This window comes from Phaethon lepturus, unplaced genomic scaffold (genome assembly GCF_000687285.1).
Source record: "Phaethon lepturus isolate BGI_N335 unplaced genomic scaffold, ASM68728v1 scaffold5268, whole genome shotgun sequence".
In the NCBI taxonomy this organism is placed as follows: Eukaryota; Metazoa; Chordata; class Aves; order Phaethontiformes; family Phaethontidae; genus Phaethon; species Phaethon lepturus.
Window position 1 is genome coordinate 1 of NW_010556785.1, and position 23,585 is coordinate 23,585.

Consider the following 23,585-nt stretch of genomic DNA (forward strand, 5'->3'; position numbering starts at 1 on the left):
GGCGACCACGGCTGAGCCCCCTCTGGGAGGAAGATGGCCACTTGAGCCTCTAGTGCCGGGGGGGGGAACTGCGCCCTTCCCGCACGCCTTCCCTGCGCGAAGTGATGCGCTACGTCTTTCTGACGCGCTACGTCCTTCTGACGCGGCACGTCCTGTCTGCCGCGCTCCAGGTCGCTCGCGCTTCCTGTGGCTGCTCTTGCACGTGAGGGGCTTAGGGGCTTTGGCCGCCACCGCTCTAGTCCCCGCCCACGCTGAGTCAGAGCTGCCGCGCGTCAGGAGCCCGGTCTGCGGTCCCGGACGGGCGGGGGGCGGGGCTGGGCCACCCTCTCTCTCTGTGTGCTGCCGCCTTCGCGGTTTGGCCTCTTCAGGAAGGGTCCGCCGGCGCGGTCCTTCGCTCCGGAGCCCTTCGCCTCGGTGGCTTCACATGTCATAACATGCAACTTACATAATTGGGCATTGCTTCCAGGTACCAATGGAATAAAATGCTTGCAACGAGCACTAGTGGCCAGTTTTCAAAAAGGGAGTGACAGGTAACTTCGGGCACAAAATCATTCCCAAGCTGCTTTTCAAAAAACTCCTCTTTAACACAAAAATATACCTGTAACAAGATAGCATAAGATACAGCTGGAAATTCCCAAAGGTTGTGTATAACACAGATGCGATGCTTATGTGATCATCAGTAAACAAACACCTTGGTGTCTGGTTATGCTCGTTTACCCATTACGATCTTGAGAACGCTGGTGGACTTCCTGAGGCATTAACTGATTTCTGTAAAATGCATCAAGATCCACTAAAGAATAGGGTGACCTAAGAGTAAAATCAGTCAAGGAGGAAAGAAGGGGGTCTGAAGGGAGACCCTAAGTGGGTTTTACATTTTTTTTGCTGTCAATGAACTGTAATTGCATGTTAGTTTTGCATTATATGGGTCACGTTTTATTTCAAAATTGTTTCTCTAAACAATGCTTTGTAGATTTCCCTAGTGCATGTGTGTATTTTTAAAGGACACTGCTAACAGCTTTTAAAGATTTACTTGTAATTTTAGTTCTGAGTCAGAAATGCTGTTTGTGCTCTTTTTTTGAATTTTGAACTGAAATTCCAGGACATTCTTCAGATTTCCTTATCTCATCACTACTTCAACATCTGCCTATCAGAAAAGTGTATTCACTCCGTATTCACTGCGTATTCACAACGACAGGGTAGGTTGCAAAAGACTCTCAAGCGAAAGAAAAAGGAGACAAAATACTTAATTTGGGAAAGATCTCTGTCAGTTTGTAACTAACAACACTGAAGGAAACTTGGTCCTTTATCTAACACATTCACATATGAGATAAACAGTTCAACATACTCCTTTTTGTTAAGTTTTCAGTAAACTATAAAAGTTAATAAGCCTTCCAACTATTTGTTAATCATTTTGGATGAATCACAGGAGCACCCAGATACTATCATATCAGCAGAGTCCTTCATCAAATACTTACATATGAAAATGGGTCAGACTATCCACCCAGAAAAATCATACTCTTCCTTGTATGTTTACTTCAACATTGTTATGTACTTATATGGAATTGTTAAACTAATCATATTTTTTGCCAAACTGGCTATAATATAATCCACCTATGACTGACCAACTACAGAAGAAAAATTAAACAAACATTTTGCTGTTAAACTTTTTTTCTATGGATTTGAGCTTCTGAAGCCAGAAGGTTACTTGGATTATGTATACAATGTTGGTAATTGCATTCCTTAAATCTACAAAATGCCACAAAGCTCACTATTTTCCAAAATAGCTTTGCAAACAATGACAATTACTGCCCAGACATTTTCAAACACAGCAGGTTATTGGCTTAGGCAGTGATGGAAACCCTAAAAAGAAGATAAATATTTTGAAATGCACTGTAAATCAAATTTGTGCACTGGACTAAGAATGGATTATCTGCCTCTAAACAGCAAAAGATGTTTTAGTTTGAGGGGCTTTTTCCATACTTACTTACTAGAAATTATTTTAAATTGTGTCTTTGTGTTTTTTTATTTTTTCGAGATCTTTAGCAGTTGCATTATAATAAATACTCTACTATAATTAGTTGTACATACTTTACTCATTACATTTACTGATGTCCAAGAATTCACTGTTTCTCAATCTTTTATTAAAAAGTACATTTTTCAGATTAAATATTGATTGGGAACAATGCTATGTCGGCTTCATGCTGCTCTGCAAGTATTTATAGCAGATGTATCTACAGTCTCAACTGGGCAAATTTCTACAATGTAATTAACCGAGCCCTTGACTAAGAACAAATCTGTGAGGAGGATTATTATATTGTGATGTACTATGTTCTGATACTGTGGTACCAAGACAAAGGCAGCCACCTTTTGCATCCTTCATTTCAGAAAGTCCGTATTTGGACAAGAAAAAAAAAAACAGCCTAAATGGGAATTCATACAATTGACTGTCCAAGCAGCTTTGGCTAGTATCAATAGAGAGGCAACATCAGGAAGCTAAAGGCACTGGTTTTATGTATGTGCACTCCAAGCTGTTCATGAATTACCAGGTTTCTGACTTTGTGCCAGATTCACATTCGCTGTCAGAACACGACTGTTGTAGGATGAAGACAACATTACCTTCGTATTCTCCAAGGAGTCCTTCAGCAGACCACAAGTTCAGCTTTGCTGGGCACCTTCATGAAAGAAGTAATGTAAGACAGGATGCTGCTACATTGTCGTTGAGGGTTTACTCATTGGTGTAGAGCTGGTACTGCATCCTTCTCTTTCCTAGCAGATCACAGATGTTAGAGACAATGAGAATGTGGACAGAATAACCCTGGGCTCTGGCAGTTTCTAGCTGGAAGACAGTCCCTTGAAATGACCCAGAGAGAAGCAGCATTTCACTAAGTCAGGTCATTATTTTTATAAAATGGGGATCAAAGCTTAAAGTTTTATAAAACAATTGCCTTTACTGAGAAAGGTAAGTATAACTGACACTTCCTAAAAAGTGTAGTGAGTGTTCCATCCTAATCAAAATGGGATATTTATCCCACTAGCCCTTGTAATTTTATAATGTCTGAAAGTGTTTGTGTTTTCTACTGAAAGACTACTGCAATTACATGAATCCAGCTGTTGAGGTTCCCGCCTTTCCTCTGACCCTTAAAAAAGTCATTTTCTATCTTTCCTCAGTACACAGAGGGGGAAAAATGTGAAACTAGTAAACCATAAGGCTTCAAAAAAAGCCTAATAAGAGAACAGTAACTCAGAAGTTTGGGTTTGGTTTGGTGGGTTTTTTTCCCAAAGACAGTATCACGGTTTTTTTCAAACCCTGGCTCAAGATTTTTGAGCAGTAAGGCTGACTATTCATCTGTGCATCCTTTTCCAAACTTCCATAGACTAGGTCCAGGTAAGTACAGGCCATTAAAAGCAACCTCCAAGAACAGCATGAACTCGATCAAAATAAAGGTAAACATATACTGTTGAATGACGCACATGGTATAATAAGGAAAACACAAGCAAAACAAAGCTGACATTTTACACGTAACCACAGTACTCCATTGCACAACTCTGGACACCCTATGCAAGGTGACTGCTTTTGTAATCAAGTTGCTGAAACCACAGAGGAATGATCAAAATTTCAGTCCAAAGTTAACCAAAACATGTTACCGCTCTCTTACCCTTTTATTTTTAAAGGAGATTCAAGGTTTATTGTTTTGAAGGCTTCAAGTCTCAGACTATTAACAAGCAACATACCTCTTGGCAGCTCTTCACTATCCCGATGACCAGCTGAGAGGCAACACACGCTGTAAGCGTTTGTTCATCAGCTCAGCAGAATTACATGGGACTCAGCAAGCATCTGGCACTCAAAAACGCTGCTGTCTTTGCGGCAGGCAGATTTATGGACATCATTTTTGCAACTGCTACTTTTTGTGATCATTTGCAGTTCACTCATCTGCTGAACACAGCATAACCAATTAAAGCAGGCTATCCAAAGAGGTATAGAGTTCAGCTCACTGCTGCAAGTCACCAAGAGAGTAACAGCTTTGTTCTTTTAATAGTATATATAGCATTTTAGGAGTTCACTGAAGGCATTAAACTGACCATGGGTGTCTCTGTTTCCAGAGTCCTGCATGGGCCCTCCACTCTCCATCCTGAGGACTGAACTTCTGCAAGGGAAGTCCCCTTGGCCTCTCTGAGCTCAAGGTTTTGCTAAAAGTTTATCTCACACTCCATCTACCCACAGGAGCCATCTCCTCTCGGCTGTAGGCACACCTCTGGCTGGGACCTGTGGTCTCCACCAATTCGTCCAACCCTTGCTCCAGGATCCCCTCACTACCAGAGATTTCTTCAGCCCCTCATGCCCTCCCAGCTCCCCTACTCCATCTCATGGCCCCCTCTCCCTCACCACCCCTTGGTCCCTCTGCAGCTTTTCCAGCCCGGCAGCATCCCTCCTTCATCGAGCGGCCCCACCGATGCACATGCCCCAGAGCCGTGCCCCCACTGTGGCTCCCCCAGCCCCATCGCTGGCCTTCCACCTCAGCTCGAGCCCTCCTGCTCACACGCGGGGGAATTCTCCCTTTAGGGCTGCGTGGCTGCTCACTGCGGCGTCCCCTTCACTTCTCCTGGTGAAGGAGCAGCTGCCGTGAGCTGGAGGCCAGACAGCGGTTGCTTCTCAGCCTGGCCCGAGCTGCCAGCAACAGCCATGGGTGCTCCTTACCCAGGGCGCTCCCCAGACTGAGGCCAACCCTGCCCAGCTCCCGTCCTCCGCACAGGTGCCAGCTGCTGGTGGAGAAGACCCGTCACAGCTTGGAGCTCAGTAGCTCTCCACAGCACACACAAGAGACCAGGGCAACCCCCAGCCCTAGCCAGGCCCTGTGACCGCCTGGCGCACACCAGCGCCTGTCCTGGCTGTGGCTCTGCGCTGCCATGGGCCGCTGCTGGGCTCCCAAAAAGGGCTGAGGGACACCGGGTGCCACAGGCAGGAAGGCTAAGAGAAGGCTGCTAGCCGAATTTGAAAGATGCCCTGGAAAGAGCCTGTTTCTTGAGTGCACTCTGTCCCCAGCATGCCGTGCCAGGTGACGGGAAGGCCACGTCCCGCAGAATTCAATTTGACGCAGTGCTGTCCAAGGCACCACAGGCAGAGCCACCTGCAATGTCTGAAGCCACATCTACCCGTTTTACTGAGCGTCTGCCCAACGCCTGGGAATGCCAAGGAGCAGCCAGCACGTCTGTGGTGCCAGAAATGTGTTTTGCTTGTACTGGGGGAAAAAGGACGACATGGCAGAATTTTCCCTCTAGAAGAGAAAGGGACAGAGGGAACACCTCCAGAGCCGAGAAACCAAGGCCACAAACCAACAGTTCTCGAAATGGTATATGGCATAACCATGGTATGATTTTCTTTCCTTAGAATTTGTGATCACCACAACTGCAAGAAGTGGCAAAACCAGCATAGCAACTTCACAAATCTCAGGGAGGATACCTTAGAGAAGGATGCTTGTCTTAATGCTTTGAGCCCTTTCTCAGGTTGATTTAGGCTATGAAAGTTAAAAAAACCCTAACATGTTAACAGAATTTAGGCCATCCTCCTTTAGCTTTAACAAATGTTTTTACCAAGGATTGCAGTCAGCAACCAAAGCTGAGCCAGCTTCTTAAACCTCACTGAAAATCCTGAGATGGAATATTCTTCCTTTGTATTTTCCCTTTGCAGTTGATACAAAATGCACCTTAAATTCTTTTCCTCTTTTATTTAAATCAGCTGTTCTCCACACAGTCCTACTTCACAAGGACTCTAAGCAATATATAGTTAATTGATATATGTAATTATAGCCGTCATACCTCCCCTCCCGAGGAACTCAGTTACCAGCCCTATCCTTGACAAAATGCTTGTGAAGAATAATACATCTGAAGTCAAATGTTATCTGCTAATTGACAGGATGGTTTCAACAATGTAACCTTATCTTAGGTAAATAAACTTCTAAGGAAACTTTGAGCCAGAAAGGCCAAATGAGATGTTTGAGATTCCTTTTTGCTGCAGAAGGTCTTGTTTTGATAGTGCATTTGAATAGCAAAGGCTAAATGTGAAAGAGAATCTGAGAGACCAAAAGAGAGGCTCAGTTCCCTCCGAGGGAATATTTGAGTTTATATTTGCTCCAAACTCAGTGTTTTTCGTAACAGGAAAAAGCATCTTGAGGGGGTCTTTTAATTATCGTGGTAGAAAAAATGTGAAAAATTATCTTTATCTCGTATCTTATTTGAAAAAAATAAATTTAGTGCATCTCTAGCATTTGTTTCTTTAAATTCTTATTTAGATTTTATATTAATTTTTACACTTCAATAAATAAATAATTCACAAAACCAACCTAAAATTAGCATTTTTAACATACAACAGTGTTGTTACAGATGTGAAAACTCTTAATAACATTAATATTAAAATATTAGATCATAGACAGCAGTACTATACACCAAATGTGAGCTCCACAGATGTGTGAAAGCAGTGAGAAAGAAGAGAAGAAGTCACCAGCGGAGAGATGATGATGGAGGGAAAAAAAGTTCTGTCCCAGTGTGTGGATTCTGGGGGGTGAACAATAGTGCCCTGGAAATGGACTGCAAACTTTTCAAACACACGTTGTGGTGCACTGACTCTGTCTCTGATGAGTATTCAAAGATGTTAGAAGGCAGTGACCCTATGAAGTGCACTGCACTTCTGTAAAATTATTTGCTTTATTATAAAAATTATAATACATTTATTTATTTATTATAAAGCATAACTGACCTCAGAACAAAGGTGGCAATAATAACTTAAAATGCACTCTCAACTTAAGTTTGTCTCCTGAAATTCCAGTTAGCTTGAGGGTCTGTGACTTCACAGAAGGTCGTAACTGGAAGACATTCCTACACGTGCAGAACTGTTACCTCAGCTTAATTGCACATGAAGCGTTACTCAGTACCAATCTGCTTCCAAGGGGAGGGTGATCTTGAATCCTACACAGAAGACTGATCTTCCTTGCAAAAGATAAATCATATTGTGAGATGGGTTTTCAAACCATATGAACGATAATTTTGTTATGTTATAAACATTGCAAGAGTGTGTACAGTTACAAAGACTTTGATGTCAAGGGGCTTGGGGAAAAGAGTAAACAAATACACTGATCTTGATGTGCTTAGCATTAAAGAAATCCAATTTCCAAAAGCCATGGCTTATCCCTTATCAGCCAGGCCAAATCTGATCCCTCTGGGTGGTCATAGCAACCGAAGTCTGGAGCACTCTCTGGCTGAGCCTTCACTTCTAGCTTCCAAAATGCTTCCTTTTCTATCTCAGGCTGTGATCTGATTAATTTTTTCCAAACAGGATTACTAAAGAAGTGAGATTATTTATCTAGTGATCTTGCTAGGTCTTCTCTGAAAAGGCCTTCCTGTTTATAGAAATGACATCTTCCCACTCTTAATGCAGAAATACATACTTATATTCTTTCCGGGTCAGATTTCAGTAATTTTCTGACTAGCAGCTATATGACATCTGAGCATAAACTCTGTGTCCTGTAGCCTGTCCAGCTCAATGAAAATGTCAGCCCTGTACAGAAATAGAAGAAAATAAATGACGTGTGGTGCTTAGGTGATATGCCAGTTTAAGGGACACGATATCCTTAAATGCACGCCATACCACATTCTGAGTGGCTTGGTTTCCTAAACTGGACATTAACTCCCCCTTTAGCTGGGCCAAATATACTTGGGAAACTACCAAGTCGCTAGTGCTGCAGTGAACCTTGTTCTGCGGCTGACTGAGCCCTTATAAATCTGTTTGGGATTCCATCCTGATTACTGCATGCAAATGCTCTTACACCATTCTGTCTAGGACAAAGATTGGAGGGACCACACAGAAGCAATGATCCATCCCTTCCACCTAATTGTTGTTTGTGGTGACGGGAAGACAGCCAGATAGGGTGTCACTTCTTGCAGAATGACAGCCTCAACTTAGTAATGGCCTTAAGACTCTTAGATTGATGACTGACTGACTCCAAATGAGGCTCACAGGACTCATCCAGTCTATTGCAGTAAACTTCCACAGAACAGTCCTGGATCTTAGTTCCTAGTAATAAAAAATAATAACAATAAAAAAGGCAGCAAAATAACCAAGGCCTGTTCAGCATTCTACAGAGGATATTTAAAAGTCCTTCTTGTAGATCACATCGCTTCAGAAAGAACAGGGAGTTTACTGATGAAGGAACGGTTGTGGGGTATAGCAAGGGAAATCAGAGAAAAGGAAAGCAAGTTATCTCAGGTAAAAATGGTGTCCATTTCCTCAAGAAATAAACTGAAAAAGTGTAAGAGAGAATTATAATAGCAGGCTTGGCTCCAGAAGGAAGTTCAGGCGCAGGAAGAGTGCATTTTAATAAGACTGAAGGGAATTTTGCGTGCCAGGAATTCTATAGTCAGCATGGGTGATGTTAGGTTTAAGGTAGCAGGAGGAGGGAAAAGACAGGGAAACACGACAGCATCTGTTTCAGTGTACCCAGTTTGTCATTATAATCCTAAACACAAATGGTCCTGGGGGGGAGAATAATACTCAAAACTGAACAATAGTGGGAAACCTATCAGGTAATAACTTGTCGTGTAGCGGTATGGAAGGAAAGTCAACAGAGTTTTGGAATGACAGATGAAACTATTATTAGATTGTGTTATTTACTAAGACTACTCCATCTTTAACTTCTGATATATAAGGCAATATAACGTTGTGACAGAGCACAGGGAGAAATACCCATATCTTTAAAACAGGTAATTGTCTCTTGAACCCTCATTTGTAAATAAAATAAAAAAGAATAAGCAAAATTAGTAAACAACTTATCAAAATATTTAAGGTTCTCTGGACTTTCTTTCACATCTTACTCTTAATAGTGTAATAGTGTTTCTAGTTTAATGATTATTTTCATTAAACTAGAAACTAGATTTGAACTGAGAAACAAGAAATATTCCATAGGGCTTGATCAGATATTTCCATACAAGATATTTTTACTGTACCAGGTAAGAAAAGAAGCATGTCTCAGCAACAGTGACCTAAGCACCAAGTCTTCTGAAATTACTTTCTTTTTTATATTTAAAAACATCATGGCTTCAGATAAACTTCAGATAAAACCTTAAAAGCTCAATGCAATAAGGACATTTTATTGTTATTGTTATTATTGACTGGCTGTTAATGAAATAATTCCAAGTAGTACACGATATTTTTGCTGCCATTAATGTCATTCTTGATCTACATTATAGCTTAGGTTAAAATATTATCTAGTAACGTACATGACCATGTTCTTGACTTTTCCTTTTCCTTACTGTTTTGCGTATATATGACAAACATTGCTGCTGACAAGGACAGGATTCTAGCATAACATATAGATGTTACTTGAAAGAAAACACCTTATATATATTTTGGTGCATCTGACGAAGCAAACATTAAGCATACAGAATTCTTGTAACTGTAAATCAGGGAATAGACAACTGTACCATGGGTATCATTCTTAAAAGCTGCAGTTTTATTTTACTAAATTATCTATGTTAAAAACAAATCTGTGCCTGGTGTGGAATTTCACTGCATCAAGTGTTACAATATTTTTGTTTTCATTACAAGCAGGAGAATGCATGTAGAACAAGTGTTAAGAAACATGACAATAAATTAGAATATAATTTACAAAAGCAAAAATAATAATAATAAAGTAACAGTGTACCACATTAATACTGAGTATAAAATAATAAGCAACTAATCACAATAATACAAAGGTAATTTCAGTCTGTATTATTAAGGATATCTATGTGACATTCACTCCATTACAAAGTTCCTAACAAAATGGACTATTTTTAGGTGTATACACCTTGAGGGGTTAATCTCTAGATTTTTCTGTTTTGATCTTCTTCAGCTGATAGTATTGCTCAGTGGAAGTACTGGCACCAGACTGATTTCTGCATTTCATATTCTACTATTTGATTCTAGGCCTGTGATATTTATAGCCTATACAAATAGTCCTTTTGTCACTATTTGGGAATATAACACTATTTAGCTTAGATTATATAGATGGCTACAGTGTAGCAGCAGCAACGAACTGTGCTGTGGAAACCAATTATTTTTCTTTTAATTAGGTTTCATTTTTCGGTCTTAGTCTGAAGTGTTGCTTAGTTTGTAAATCCACATACATTCTGTGTTTTGTTCCCTTTAATAATACAATTCAACGTTGCTCCAGGGAGTTCTTTAAATTCAGACCTCAGTGCTGTTACGTTGCAGAGTAAACATCAGACTCCCTAGTGTTCTAGCACCAGTAAGAGAGCAAAATGTGTCTTTGGAAACACTCCTTACAATTTTAATGTCCTAAGTGAGGTAAAAAAAAAAAGAAGGTTTCTTTTGAATACATAGAAAACCCTTTTCTTGTTAGCTAAAAGACACATTAGCTGATAAACAAAATCATGCCCTGGAGAAAACCGGACCCTGATACAAAGAGGCCTCTTGCTTAGGGAACGCCATAGCAACCCCTTTCCCTTTCATTATATTTTTGACCTAGCCAGGGCATGCTAGCACCAAGGTGTTTTGTCAAAAGGATATAGAAAGTCGATTCACTTTACAGAAAAGGACTACATATCGCCCTTAATCCCCATGTGCAACCCCCAAAGATTGGGGGTTTTTTTATCTACTGGTGTCAGTTTTAAGAGGAACTGTTTACATGGTGATGAGAGCAGCAGATAAGCATACGTGAATACACGCAAGTCAACTGAAAATGAATTCCACTGGTCACAGGAGTACAGAAGTGGAAATACTGGCAAGAGGTAGCAGATGACAGAAATTTGACGGCCGTGAATATGTGGGCTACACAAAACCTCAGAGACAGATTGTCAATATGTTGGGGTTATTTCATAGTATGAGTCTTGTTAACAATACCTATTGTTCCATGTTAATTCACATTACTAAACTGTGTGCAACACATTTGGCTTGTTATTGGTAAAATACATTGGTACACTTCAATCTCATGATATTTTGAAATAATTTTTCACTGAAAAGAGTACTTTTTAAAAAAAGTGCTATTTGAGTTAGAATTTGCAACACATTTTTGTTCACAGAATTTTAATTGCACTACAACAAAGGAGGCATAGTTGGACACAAAAGCACATTCATCAAGTACCTGCTGCAAAACGCAAGCATTCAAGTACAATATATTAATATAAACAAGTACCTACTTTCCTTATCTCCTTGTTGAGTCTGTTACTGAAAAGTGAAGGGGAAGAGGAGCATGATAATTAACTTTTTTATGGTAGAATGTGACTTGCCTAAGTAGTTTGGTTTCACGTTTAAAAATGCAAAGTATTTGGTGAATATTAAAAATATCGTAATATGAAGTAAGTGGAATATGGCATCAGCATAGTTAAGGCATCTAGCTACTAATCCAAAGGCATGAGTTTGTTCCAGCCTCATGCTGAAAGCTGCCCCTAGCTTTAAATACAGTCCAGCCTTAAATATGTACCTGGCCATTTAGGTGATGGTGGCCAGACTTCATTCTAGCCATCCCTTTTCCAGTGTGCCTTACTCCTGATAGTCCAACACGCCTCTTGGCTCAAGCACGCTTTTGACTTCTCATTTGAACAGAACCTAGATACTGCCACGAGTCGTTTATTCTTTGGTTATCCTTGCCCACTTAGATGTGGTCTCCTGAACGGCACATTCACATATTCTTTCTCATAAACAAATGCCCTTCTCCTATGGTATCAAAGAAGGGAACATCTGGAATCCATTTTAACTTTCAGCTTTGCAAAGGATTGTTGCTATTACACAGTAGGCTTATCTTTTTCACTGGAATTCCTTAGTTTTGGAGAATCAAAAGTAACATGTAAACCAGATCTAGATGCCCACAGTTTTTTCTGCTCTGTGACTGCTGTTGTAAACAAAAGTGATCTGGAGTCAAAGTGTAAGTTCTAAGCAACCTGTATGGTAGTAGTGAAGGAGCTGGCAATACAGTCTTCACCACTGTTTGAGTCTGCGTCCTCCATGATAATGAAATATGTTCCCTTTCAGTGGAAATATCAGCTTCATTTGTACAATGGTAAGATGGCTATAAACCTGAAACAGAGATTTCATTTTGTTTCATAGCACACTTGTATTTCATGCACCACTGCAATAACTGTTGCACCTCTTAAAACTAACTCCCTCATCGTTGTTCTACTTAGTATAGCTTTATATATGGCTCACAGCAGTGTTCAGGAAATATGGATTACTCCAAAGGGAATTAGGTGGAATGAAGGAAAAATACATTTTTTTTTTAAATTTCTGCTCCTTAAATAACATTACCAAGCTCATTTTATAATTTAAATTGTGGTGCTGTGTCGTGAGATAAAATAGTTAACTCCCTCATCGTTGTTCTACTTAGTATAGCTTTATATATGGCTCACAGCAGTGTTCAGGAAATATGGATTACTCCAAAGGGAATTAGGTGGAATGAAGGAAAAATACATTTTTTTTTTAAATTTCTGCTCCTTAAATAACATTACCAAGCTCATTTTATAATTTAAATTGTGGTGCTGTGTCGTGAGATAAAATAGTTAACATTTTTAAGCTATGACTTAATATTTTTTTGATTCTTCTTTACTTCCATAGTAGACCAAGTCATAACAGCTACATCTTAAACAGTTTTAAATACAAATGGATTCAGTGTCATTGCTAAGTCCATAATAAAATTTATTTTAATGGTCCAAGGAGGTAAACAGACTATTGGATTTAGTCAAAAGAACACAAATGTTCCACAGTAAGCTATTCTATATGTGTTGTGTGGATCTTTCCAATTTGGCATCCCCTCCTTATACTGTGTCCAGCACTTTGGATTAATAAATCCCACTTCACAGAAGTTAAAATAATATTGAAATCCTGTCAGCTGGGGCTGACCAGTGGTTACGTTTTCCACAGGGTAATGCATTTGCAAGGACGTCAATCTCATTCCACTCTGTGGCTCTCTTCGATGGACACTCTTCCACAATGATAACAGCAAGGCATGTTCTTGTGCTTTCCGTGGGTCAGTGTCCTTGGCAGGTCTTGCAGCACATCTGTCTGAAGTATGCTCGACTGCAGAACTTGAACTTCAGCACCAGTGGGCAATATGCCACTTTGTTCACATCTTTGCACTCTAATTATTAAGAGCATTAAAGAGAAAAAATCAGAAACAAAAATTAAAATATAAAGAAAATTTGGCATTTAACATGTTGCTTCTCTATCCAACCACCTTGTCCTCTTTGTAACTACTCTTTCTAGTCCAGCCTACTGCACACAATATATTTTAAAAAGTCATAAAAACGTTTGCAAGGCTTCCCTCCCAGACATTTAGAAATGTGCCCACTTTGTCTTGGAAGAATTACCATTTATTGGGATAAATGATCACTTTAGGCAGCTAGGAAATGTGAGTCATTTTTCTTACAATACTTTTATAGCTTCTTTCTCAGGAGTTATTTTGTCCATCCATGAGAAGTTATCCAAAATCTAACATGATCTGCACTATTTGGTACCATGCCTCTGTATTTGTAAGAATCCTTGAAATAGAATGTGCATTGCAGCTAACAGGGATGGAGAAAATTATGAGCATTATGAATAAAGGCACCAACAGTGTGAGTTCAGTGACTGGACTGAATGGTGGATTGTACCTTAGGCTTGGTTCCACACACCCACAATTTCTTCTATGCAGGTGGAAAAGCCATTTTTATGCCTGTAATAGACATGTAGGAGCTTTTTTCATAGTTGTGTTTTCCCTATATGCTGGGCTTACTGCCCCAGTACCCCTCGTCATACTGGCAGGTAACTCTCCCAGGAAGGGAAAAAACAAGAGCTCAACCATGTGGAGGAAGAATTCCTTCTTTTCCATTCCATACAGGTTGTATCTAAAGTGACTTGGGAGGGTACATTACAGGAGCACTGCTGGAATATGCTGTGGTTCTCCTCTAGCTCCATCTCCTTTCTGTAGAAAGAAGGTGGTAATAGGGAATGAGATAGTTTGGTCTATGTCCAGCTCTTATTCTGGTATAGCTGGAGATACAGCTGTATCTGAGCGCTCAAGGGTACACTCAGGTTCTACAGCTCAGATATTGCTGCTGCAGATTTCATTTGCACTGGAGTTAATACTGTGATAGAAGCCTGACAGGGAATTTTTAGTTAAAAGCATTTGCACAGTTCCTTCTAGACTAATATTAAAGCAGGACTTTGTCAAGGAAGTTTGCTTCACACGTAGGAAGATGGAAGAGATGTATATGGAGAAAAAGTAAACCCCACAAGTTTGATTTACAAAAATTAAGTGATGGGAAGAATGAAATTAAATTAATTTTCTGAAATTGTCAGAAAATTATTTGTCTCAAAAGGATGCTGTTTTTACTCTTTAAATGTTGCATTTGATACTGGCTTCCTCCTACAATCTTTCTCATTAGCTATAAAGAAAACGTGAATAAAAAGGAGATGAACTAGTAGTACTTTGACCATTATCATACTTCGTATTGATTTGATATCTAGAAGTGAGGACTGGAGGCCAGGATGCTGTTGCTCCAAAGCCTGACAGAACAACAGTCCTTGACTTCAACACGTTTGTAAGCCAAGTATGAAAGAGACAACAGACCCACCGAACAGGTAAGAAAAGAAAAATGTCATGGTGAAACAAACACATCAGCATGTACAATCATTCAGCCACTCCTATTTGTCTTCCTTCTAGTATGTTATTTTTTCTCTGGGACAGGTAGTTATGGACAGTTCATTTGTGCTGCAAGCATACTGTAGTAGCAAGTTAAGCACAGATGAGAATTTTTAGTATTTGAACCTAGGAAAGCATTAGTGAGGTTGAACTTCAGGGTCTCCAGTGAACAGTATTTCTGCTAATGGCAATATGCAAGCTTTTAGCTAGATAAGTAGAGGTCATGGAATTACTTAAACTTTGATTTCATTAACACAGATATAGTGCTTTCATTGTAATTTTTTTACTCCACCTACCCAATGTTTTATGTACTACTTTTCTAATTGTTTCATTCTAAATTTGGAAACAGAGTTGGATGCCAGAAGAAAAGACATTGGGGGTAGCTTGTTGAAACATATTTCTCTATCAGCAACCGCACATGGTCACTGTCTTTCACTGAGTTTCAAAAACTCTTCCCAGAAGAGGTCAAGTATCTTCCAGAAATATTTCAGGTCCTTGTGTTTGTGAAGACTGGGAATATAGGAAAGACAGATGGTGAATTATAAATGAAGTCAGGAATAAAAAGGCCCACTTGATCTTGACGAGATGTAAAAAGTTCACTCAATCCCAAAAACAACCTTCATGCACGCTGTATTTAGTTAAATACAGGTAAAGCCACTAACTGTGTTTTTGCTAAAAGTAGGATTTGAAATTACCCTGTTTCATGTTTCTTTAAGTTATTCTTCCTCTTGACTACAACTGCACCCTGTTCAGCCAATGCCATTTGGACAGCAGTGAGATAGTATTATGGAAGTTGCCCACAACTTCTGTTTTAAAAATCAGTTTCGAAATAGATATGGTGGCCAATGAAGTAGTCTGTTCTTCATAGGACTGTGGTTGAGTGGAAGAGGTTTAGCAGAGCCCTTTTTGCTCCTAGCAACTACTGTTAATAAGTTTCAGTAAGGTACATGTCTTAAACTCTCCCTTTCTGAACTTTGTGGCTAATTGAGACAATATGATATGAAGTATCATGTTACAGTAATAAACACAGAATGCCACTGTGACTTCAGCTAAAGAGACTGCAAAGACATATCACACAAAGTACAAGGAAAACTGAAAGGACATAAAAATAGATAAAATTTTTCAGATAAAAAGTTTTTCAAATAAAAAGATTTCAGGTGAAGTTTCAGGTGGCCTTTATCAGTCTAGATTGAGCAGGCATATATATACTAAATGGAATAAAATAATGCTGAATACATTTCAAATTGTGTGGTACATGCTGCCTGTAGTTCACTTCCAGCAGCAAATGCAATGTTACCCTCAGCAGCAGCAGCCCGTCAAAACCCCACCTACAATATTCTAAATCACCAGTGAAGAGTTTAAAGAAAACAAAGAGCTAAAGCAGATGTAAAATGTAACAAGGTATATTGTTTTACTATTTCCGTATCCCCAAAATTTTGACTCTATGTAAACAAACCCATGTTTTCCCCAGGAAAGTGCTTCCAAACTTTACCAATGTGATCATTATACTACAGAGCGGCTCAAGCTTCCTCAAAAACATGTATGTCCTTATCTTGGGTTAGTAAAATTAAATTGTCCAGAAATTGTTGAATGGGTTCCACAGGCTGCAAGCACCAGAGTTTAACAAGTGAAGGGAGTGAGGAGGTTTGCTGGGGTTTGAATTGGGAAGGGAATCCAGCTACTTTGACTCTGCCACAAACCGATGACCTGCTGCTGAAGTTGCTTTTGCCCCAACAGTGGGGCTCAAAGCACAAGGCAGTGATACTAGGTGGCATGTGGACAAAGTCTCCCTGTGCAAGCAGGTATGCTCTGCTACGCGCATGCACTCCCAAGGCCCTGAGAGACCTGACTCCTTCCCTGAAACCCAAATACTGATAAAAGTTCACATCCCACTGCACCTGGAGAAGAGACAGAAGCGAGTATGTAGGCACAGTATGCCTCTCTCAAATACATTCACATGGAAATACTAGAACTCAAGTATTTCTTTCTTAGAAAGTATCATCTTTCCAAAATAGTTGTGCTCTTTAGGATTAGCTAGTTCTTGAAATCTTACAAGCCTTCCATCATCGCCAGTATGCTGGAAAAGATATGCCTCTCTGTTTAAAGGTTAACACTTTACTAACACAACAGACACAATTCTCTTGTGTCTAAGAGGATTTTTTTAAGGCAGAAAATGTGCAATACCTGTACATTATTCTGCAAATCTTCAGTTTGTGGTTCTTACATTCAGTGTTTAATAGCAGCTCTGAGATGTGTACAAATTAAAATATGTACTTAAGAAATACTTGAAAAATTATTGAAAAAATACCTTGAAGACAAAATTTGTGTTTAATTTTGGTGTAGGGCACTCTGAGTATTTCATGGATTGCAGCAAGGTAATTCTGAAAGGATGCAGGTATTTTAAATTGTTAAATGAACTTGGAGATTACATTTACTTTTGACCTACTTGAGCCACTTAATTGCTTACAAATAATCAATGGTTTCCAGTAAATACATGTGGAATACGATGTGGAACATCAGCAAAACGGGGATGCTAAGTGGCAACGCACTGGGACCTGTATCTATTGGAAGAGATCTTTTCCCCCTCGATTCTTCCTAAGTGCGCTAATGAGGTTGCATGGCTGTCAGTAAGGAGCTGGCTCACACCTGGCCCACTCAGAGGGGAGGCCAAAGAGCTGAAGTCCGTCTGGAATACTATGTAAGTGGTTTTCAACATTTTCTATTTGTGAATCTCAAAAATTTTCCAGTGAAAGTATAGGTCCCTGAAAACCACTATTACCAACAGGCTTACTTTTCATAGTTACCCTGCACAGTTCCACTGTAAAGAAGTCCATGCCCACCAAGTGTGCATAGATCACACACAGAAAACCCTGATTGTATTCATCTATAGGAGATTAGCATATTTTCTTGATAATATTGAAGAATTATTAACATAATCACTATAAATAACATGACCTTGTCATTCTGAAATTAAGAGGAGACTGGAACTACGTCATGCCCACTTGTAAGTAATTTATTACCTTCCTTCCTTTGGAAAAAGTCAACGTCCGTGTTTGAAAATATCATTTAGCCTTTGAGCTTTAAAGGGCAGAAAGTTCCCTAGATTGATAATCATCACATAAAGATTACTCAAGAGCACTAAACATAAAAATGGGAATTAAAATAAGCAAGGAAAATTCTATTGTGAAGATGTTTTTCAAATGACAACATGGGATGATAAGCCTCTATTTCAAATTAAAACTTCCAAGCAGGAAATTATGGTGCTCATACACTGAATCATCAGTTTATTTCTGGGAAGATTTTAGTATGCTCCCATTTCATCACAGGCATCTCCATTTGACAGACTTTTAAAACAACTTTTAATCTATGGTGTGAACCTAAATGGATACAGGAGGTATTGAATGAACACCAAATCAGGGTAGACTGTAGTATAAATTTGCCCTTTTTAAAAATTTTAAAATCAGAGTATTTGTTCCATATAAATAGGATATTAAACTCCAGTGTAGTTGGAGAACCTATGTAAAAGATACTCCATTATATACTGCACAGAGACTAGTTACGTTACAAAGCGCAGTGTTAGTTACATTGTGGTCAAGTATTCAAAATTCAGGAAATATCATAATTTACGGAATAGCTGTTTTAAAAGAACTATTGTTGCTGTGTAATCTTTCTTGGTTTTTGGACATGTATGTTTCGGTAATTTTTTATTCCTGTTCCTCTTTCACACGAAATGAAATGTACTCATCTGGTGAATAACTATTCTAAATTTTTACTATCAGTGAGGAAACTTTTTTTTTACTGCTTAGCACTCCAATTCTACTTTGAAGCTTTGACAGCATTTCCTAATAGGTTGGCTGGGACAATTTATGAGTTCAGATGTGGAGCCTTTCATAAACATTAACAAGCTTATTCTGACATTATTATCTAATATATCCTCTAGCAAAAAGATGTTATGATTAAGCTAGTAAATAGTCCGACTAAATTAGACTGTATCACATAAAAATACTGTAATTATTTCAAACAGGCATTATAAATCCATTAAATTAATAGTTAATTAGAGGAAGCTGACAAGTAAGTCAAAGTATAAAAACAGGCTTGTAGCACCATGTAGCATTAAATCTGTGGTCCCAGTCTTTCAATGAACATGTAATTAACTATTTTTGTCACTACATTGTTATGTTAACTGCTTATGGAGCAGATAGAAGGACAGTGAGAAGTATGTCATGCTCCCCCTGCTATTGAACCAATAGAGAGACTGGAAAATTAATGACACAAAACGATAGTATTTTGTCTATGACTTAGGATGTATATTTTTAAGGGTGGTTTTTTAAACAAAGAACCTGTATGTAGGTTTTTATTGACTTTACCTTTGACTTCACACTTCACCTTCATCTTCACCATCATTACAATGACTAATTAGAAAACAGTTGTAAAAAAATAATTCACAGTCCGAGAGATGATGTCATGTAGACTTTTACTAACATATTAATGCAGTAACACTAGCCATGTCACTTTACCCTTTCCATAATAAATTATATTAAGATGGCAAACCTACCTTCTGTGTTGGAAATGGGAGTACTGTCACATTTACTTTCACACTGCTGCATTGATGGAGGTCTAAGTGTTTCTGGACACTCACTGGATGCTTGTCCGGTGTATGAGAGGCACTGTACTGTTCTCATCTGTTGCCCAAGACCACACTGTGCAGAACACTAAAAATAAGAAAGATAAGAAAGTAAAACAACTTGGATCCAATTTTAAAATATAAAACAAGATAATAAGAAAGCAATCAGGAATAGTACACATGCACGAATTTTAAAGAAGGCAGGCATATGAAGAGACTGGGTTAATACAGAAATTAATTTTTGTAACATAGTTTAGAATTTTTCTTTTTTGACAGTATATGCTAGCACTTCTCTTTCAAAGAAAATAAAACACAATGCAATGTTGGCTCCCTGAACAGTTCAGATTTGAGTTATAAGAATATAAATTACATGATTTCATATATCATGTCTGAGTTTAAGTGCCTGTTTTCAAGAGAGAAATAATCACTTCAGAATAAAGAAGAAATACCCAGGAGAACAAGAATTCAAATCTGCTAGAGGACTTTTTCAAGGAAAAAGGAAACTATCTTTCAAACAAAAATACTTTGCTGTTTCAAAACATTTTTTAATTTCTATAACTAATCAGTGGTTTTAGTACAATATCAATTTAAGATAAATGCACATCTGAACAACTACCATAAAAGAAAAGCTGATTAGACTGTAATACCACAAATGATTGTCCCCTGGTTAGTTAAGATGAAGTGTTTTATTTTCATTCGTGGCAAATACCTCAGCAAACTTAGAAACTGCAACAGCCATTTAGTATTTTAAAAACAGGCCATTGATCATAATTGAGATGCAAAAACATAAAGAAAGCAGGAAACTCAGTATATCGTATTTAGAAACACTGCATAATGTCAGCACTATTCAGTCCATCCTGTAACAATGTAGCTCCCTGTCTGGTAATTCAGCAGATTTTATGTAAAATTATATAGACCTCAAAGGTTTTTTTGGCAGCTATATATATCTTGCTAAAATAGGAATTGGGTTGGTATTTCCATCATGCTTCTCAAGGAAGTTAAATGTGTTTTAAAAATACTAAACCTTGCAAGATTGCTGTATCCCAAAAGCCCCTTCCAAAAAACCCTGTAACAATGACTATTTAATTTAAAAAAAAATGCATACAGAAACTCATCCAGTAGAAACTAGACTGCTGTCAGCAAATCCTTTCTAGTTCAGCAGATGACTATTATTCAGAATAACATTTCAACCTGAGACAAACAGGGCTCAAACAGAAGCTTTTCTTTCAGTCACAGGAACCATCTCTTATCCATCTCCAGCAACATCTTATCCTTAGAAGGTGCCAATGTGTAGGGGACTAACAGAAATAACTAGTTATATGAACTATCTTACCTGCCCCCAGTCTCCAGTAACCCAGCGAGGAGGAGGACATCGGCCTAAACTACAGCGGATGCGGACTGGCGGCTTGTTTTCCTCTTGGCATTGCGCGGCTGGGAAAGTTTTTAAAAGATCGCTGCTTTTGCACAGTACAATTCGGTGTTTGAATCCTGGGCCACACTTTGGTGTGCACTGGAAAAATATTGATATAGATAATGAAAAACTTGGTAAAAAGTCAAGGAAACTGTAAGAAATGTTATTATGGAAAACAAAATATATTTATGGTCTTACAATTAAACTATCATCACAATTTTCTGAAGACGGTGAGGATAATTTTAAAATGTTTAGAAACACAAACAAGCTGACTGATGACCGCTCTATTAAGTTCAAGTTTTTATAAGTTCTTCGCCTCAGTCTTCACTGGCAGTCTCTCTTCCCACATCTCTGAAGCAGATGGACTGCAAGACAGTGTCTGGGGGGGCAAAGTCCCTCCCCCTGCAAGAGAACATCAGGGTTGTGACCAGCTGAGGAACCAGAACATAGACAATTCTATGGGACCTGAATATGGAACTGCCTTTCATATGAAAGCAGCTGTAGAGACAAAACATTATCTGGGAAATAATACTATGTGGAACTGAAGAGGTTGCACACCAAAGGCCTTCCACACATCCAAAACAGGTCAGTATACAACAGGAAAAAAGAACCCCCCCTAAGATTCACTTTTTAAAATATTATTTTAGAGATCCAAACTTTACTGTTGTATGCCTAACCTTGAAGCATTTCTGTCTAGCTTGAAGAAATTTTAAAATAATTCTACAATACTACGTAAGATATCTATAGTCTCCATACATATGTAAAAGTGTATATACATATACATCAAAACAACATCTTTAAGAAACATCTCAGTGGGAGCCACCTAAACAAGTCAATACAGAAGGTAGAGGTTTATCCTAAATCTTATCTGCGCTTAAATTTAGGATCTTAAACCGGGCTGCAAAGAGATGGGTCCTCCATTTGGTGTTTATAATCCAGAACTGCAAAATGGGTACATAATCACTTTTCTTAAAATTTAACCTTTCCTTTGCTATGCTATTCTATCCTTTCTTATCAAGGTACTGCCTCCTTGACTACTGTAGTGCATTGTTCAGAAATCTGATACAGAATAGACGGGTTAAATCATCCTCACACTGAAGGGGCTTTAACCCCAAACTTTGTGTAACCTAAGTACCTGCCTACTACAAAACTAGGGGAAAGATTGAAGTAAGTGAAGAAAGATCTCTCTCTCTCTGGATGAACTGAAAAAAAAGAGTATTAACGCTAAATAGAGACCAAAAAAGAATGACAATGAATATGTGAGGTCTTCAGCATCATGATCGTGACTCCTCAGTTCTGGTCCATATTCCATGGAGTGTTGCGTGTATTTTCTCCCACAGATATTTAATGTAAAATGCAAGACATTTAAGCAGGAACTAGAAGCAAGTGCCCCTTCCTAGCTGAGTGCTTAAAAATCACTTGCACTCAATCTTTTCTTCTCAGTGACTAAGCCTTCTGTCAAAAACAAAAAAAAGAGACACTTGAAGACAACATCAAGAGATCTTGTAAAAAATGTCAAAACCCAACGTGCCTGTGCTGTTTCATAATCTCTATAACATGTTAGTAAATAAGCAAGAATTCGATGATCAAAATTTGAGTTTAGATGCTTCCATTTTCTAGTCCTGCTTGAAGATACGTTCTTTTATCTGTGTCTAAGCTGTGATCTGAGAAAAACCTTCTTTCAGCTACTGGTACCGGAAGAAAACAACATGCCTTAAAAAATATTTTTTTGGAGTCATAGTCAAAATGCCACTAAATAAGATGGACAGCAGCCTGTCCCCAGAAATGAAAGTGAAGTAAGGAAATAGGTTGCCTACAATAATACTGAATCACCAAAAATAAAAAGCACCAGTGGAATTTAACAAAATATGTATGTCTCCAAAGCAAATGCAAGACAAAATACCCAGACAGACAAAAACACGAAAAAGTGTCTTCCATTACTAAATGCTTCTAGAATTTTTGACCCAGTGGAAGTCATGACTAATGGTAATATGAATGCAAAGTAAATGTGCTTTTCTGATAAGGCTCTTCTCAAGAAATTATTAATTATTTTTTGCCGGTTTATTTTATTATATCTGGAAAAATACAAACGAAATAATTTACAGTGGGCAGAATAATTGAGTCAAAGCTCAACTATTGCAAAGCATGAAAAATTTTATGGTGAAAGTGATGTTACTCGAGAATGACTACATTCTGAAGGGCATGACAATGTTAGCTTTAACTATTATTTAATGAAAGCACTTTTACATTCTCCTAAGGACTTAATTTCATCTCTATGTTTACAAACATAGAGATGTTTTTCTGTTTTTTTACTGTTTTTCTGACCAAAAAAATAGAAAATTTCTTGTTAATTATCTTTGAAGACTAAAAAAAATGTGTAACTATATTGATGCTCAATAATTCTATAATTAGTAATAATAAATAATAGTTCTATAATAGTTTATATCACATATTGCTTGTTGTGAGTATGAAAACAGAACTTTAGAACTTGCATTCCAGACAAAAGTAGCAGGGTTTGCCATTGGTTTAAATGGAAGCAGTATTCAACTTTTCACATTCTGAGTTCACTCTTGTTTTCTTTTTCATGCTTCTGTCAGAAAATCATACAAATACATATATATATATATATTTCTGTGTATAGAATACAACTATAGAGATTTTAATACATTATATTTCTGGGAACCTGAACAGAAAAAAGTGCTATTTTTCTCATTATATTAAAATAGTATCATCAGTCAAGACAGTCTGCCAAGCTACACCAGGCAAAATTCATAGCAGAAAGAAGTTGGCACTTTTTCCATAATCCCGATTAAACACCATCACAACCAGAAGTTTAGCAGAGCTTAAATCTTTAGACTAGAATGATTTTGTTCAAGTCTATAACACA

The 23,585-nt window shown here is 38.3% G+C and overlaps 1 protein-coding gene across 1 annotated transcript in view; it reads right to left on the reverse strand.

The window, feature by feature from the left end:
* Positions 1–12,467: 12,467 nt before the first annotated feature.
* Positions 12,468–23,585, reverse strand: part of LOC104625031 (A disintegrin and metalloproteinase with thrombospondin motifs 6) — a gene marked incomplete at its 5' end in the record, with an annotated part of 45,266 nt that continues 34,148 nt past the window's right edge. Inside the window, 3 exons of the mRNA XM_010292553.1 lie at positions 12,468–13,121; positions 19,219–19,375; positions 20,621–20,797. Coding sequence (XP_010290855.1) covers positions 13,012–13,121; positions 19,219–19,375; positions 20,621–20,797 — 444 coding nt within the window. The remainder of the gene's footprint in view (positions 13,122–19,218; positions 19,376–20,620; positions 20,798–23,585) is intronic.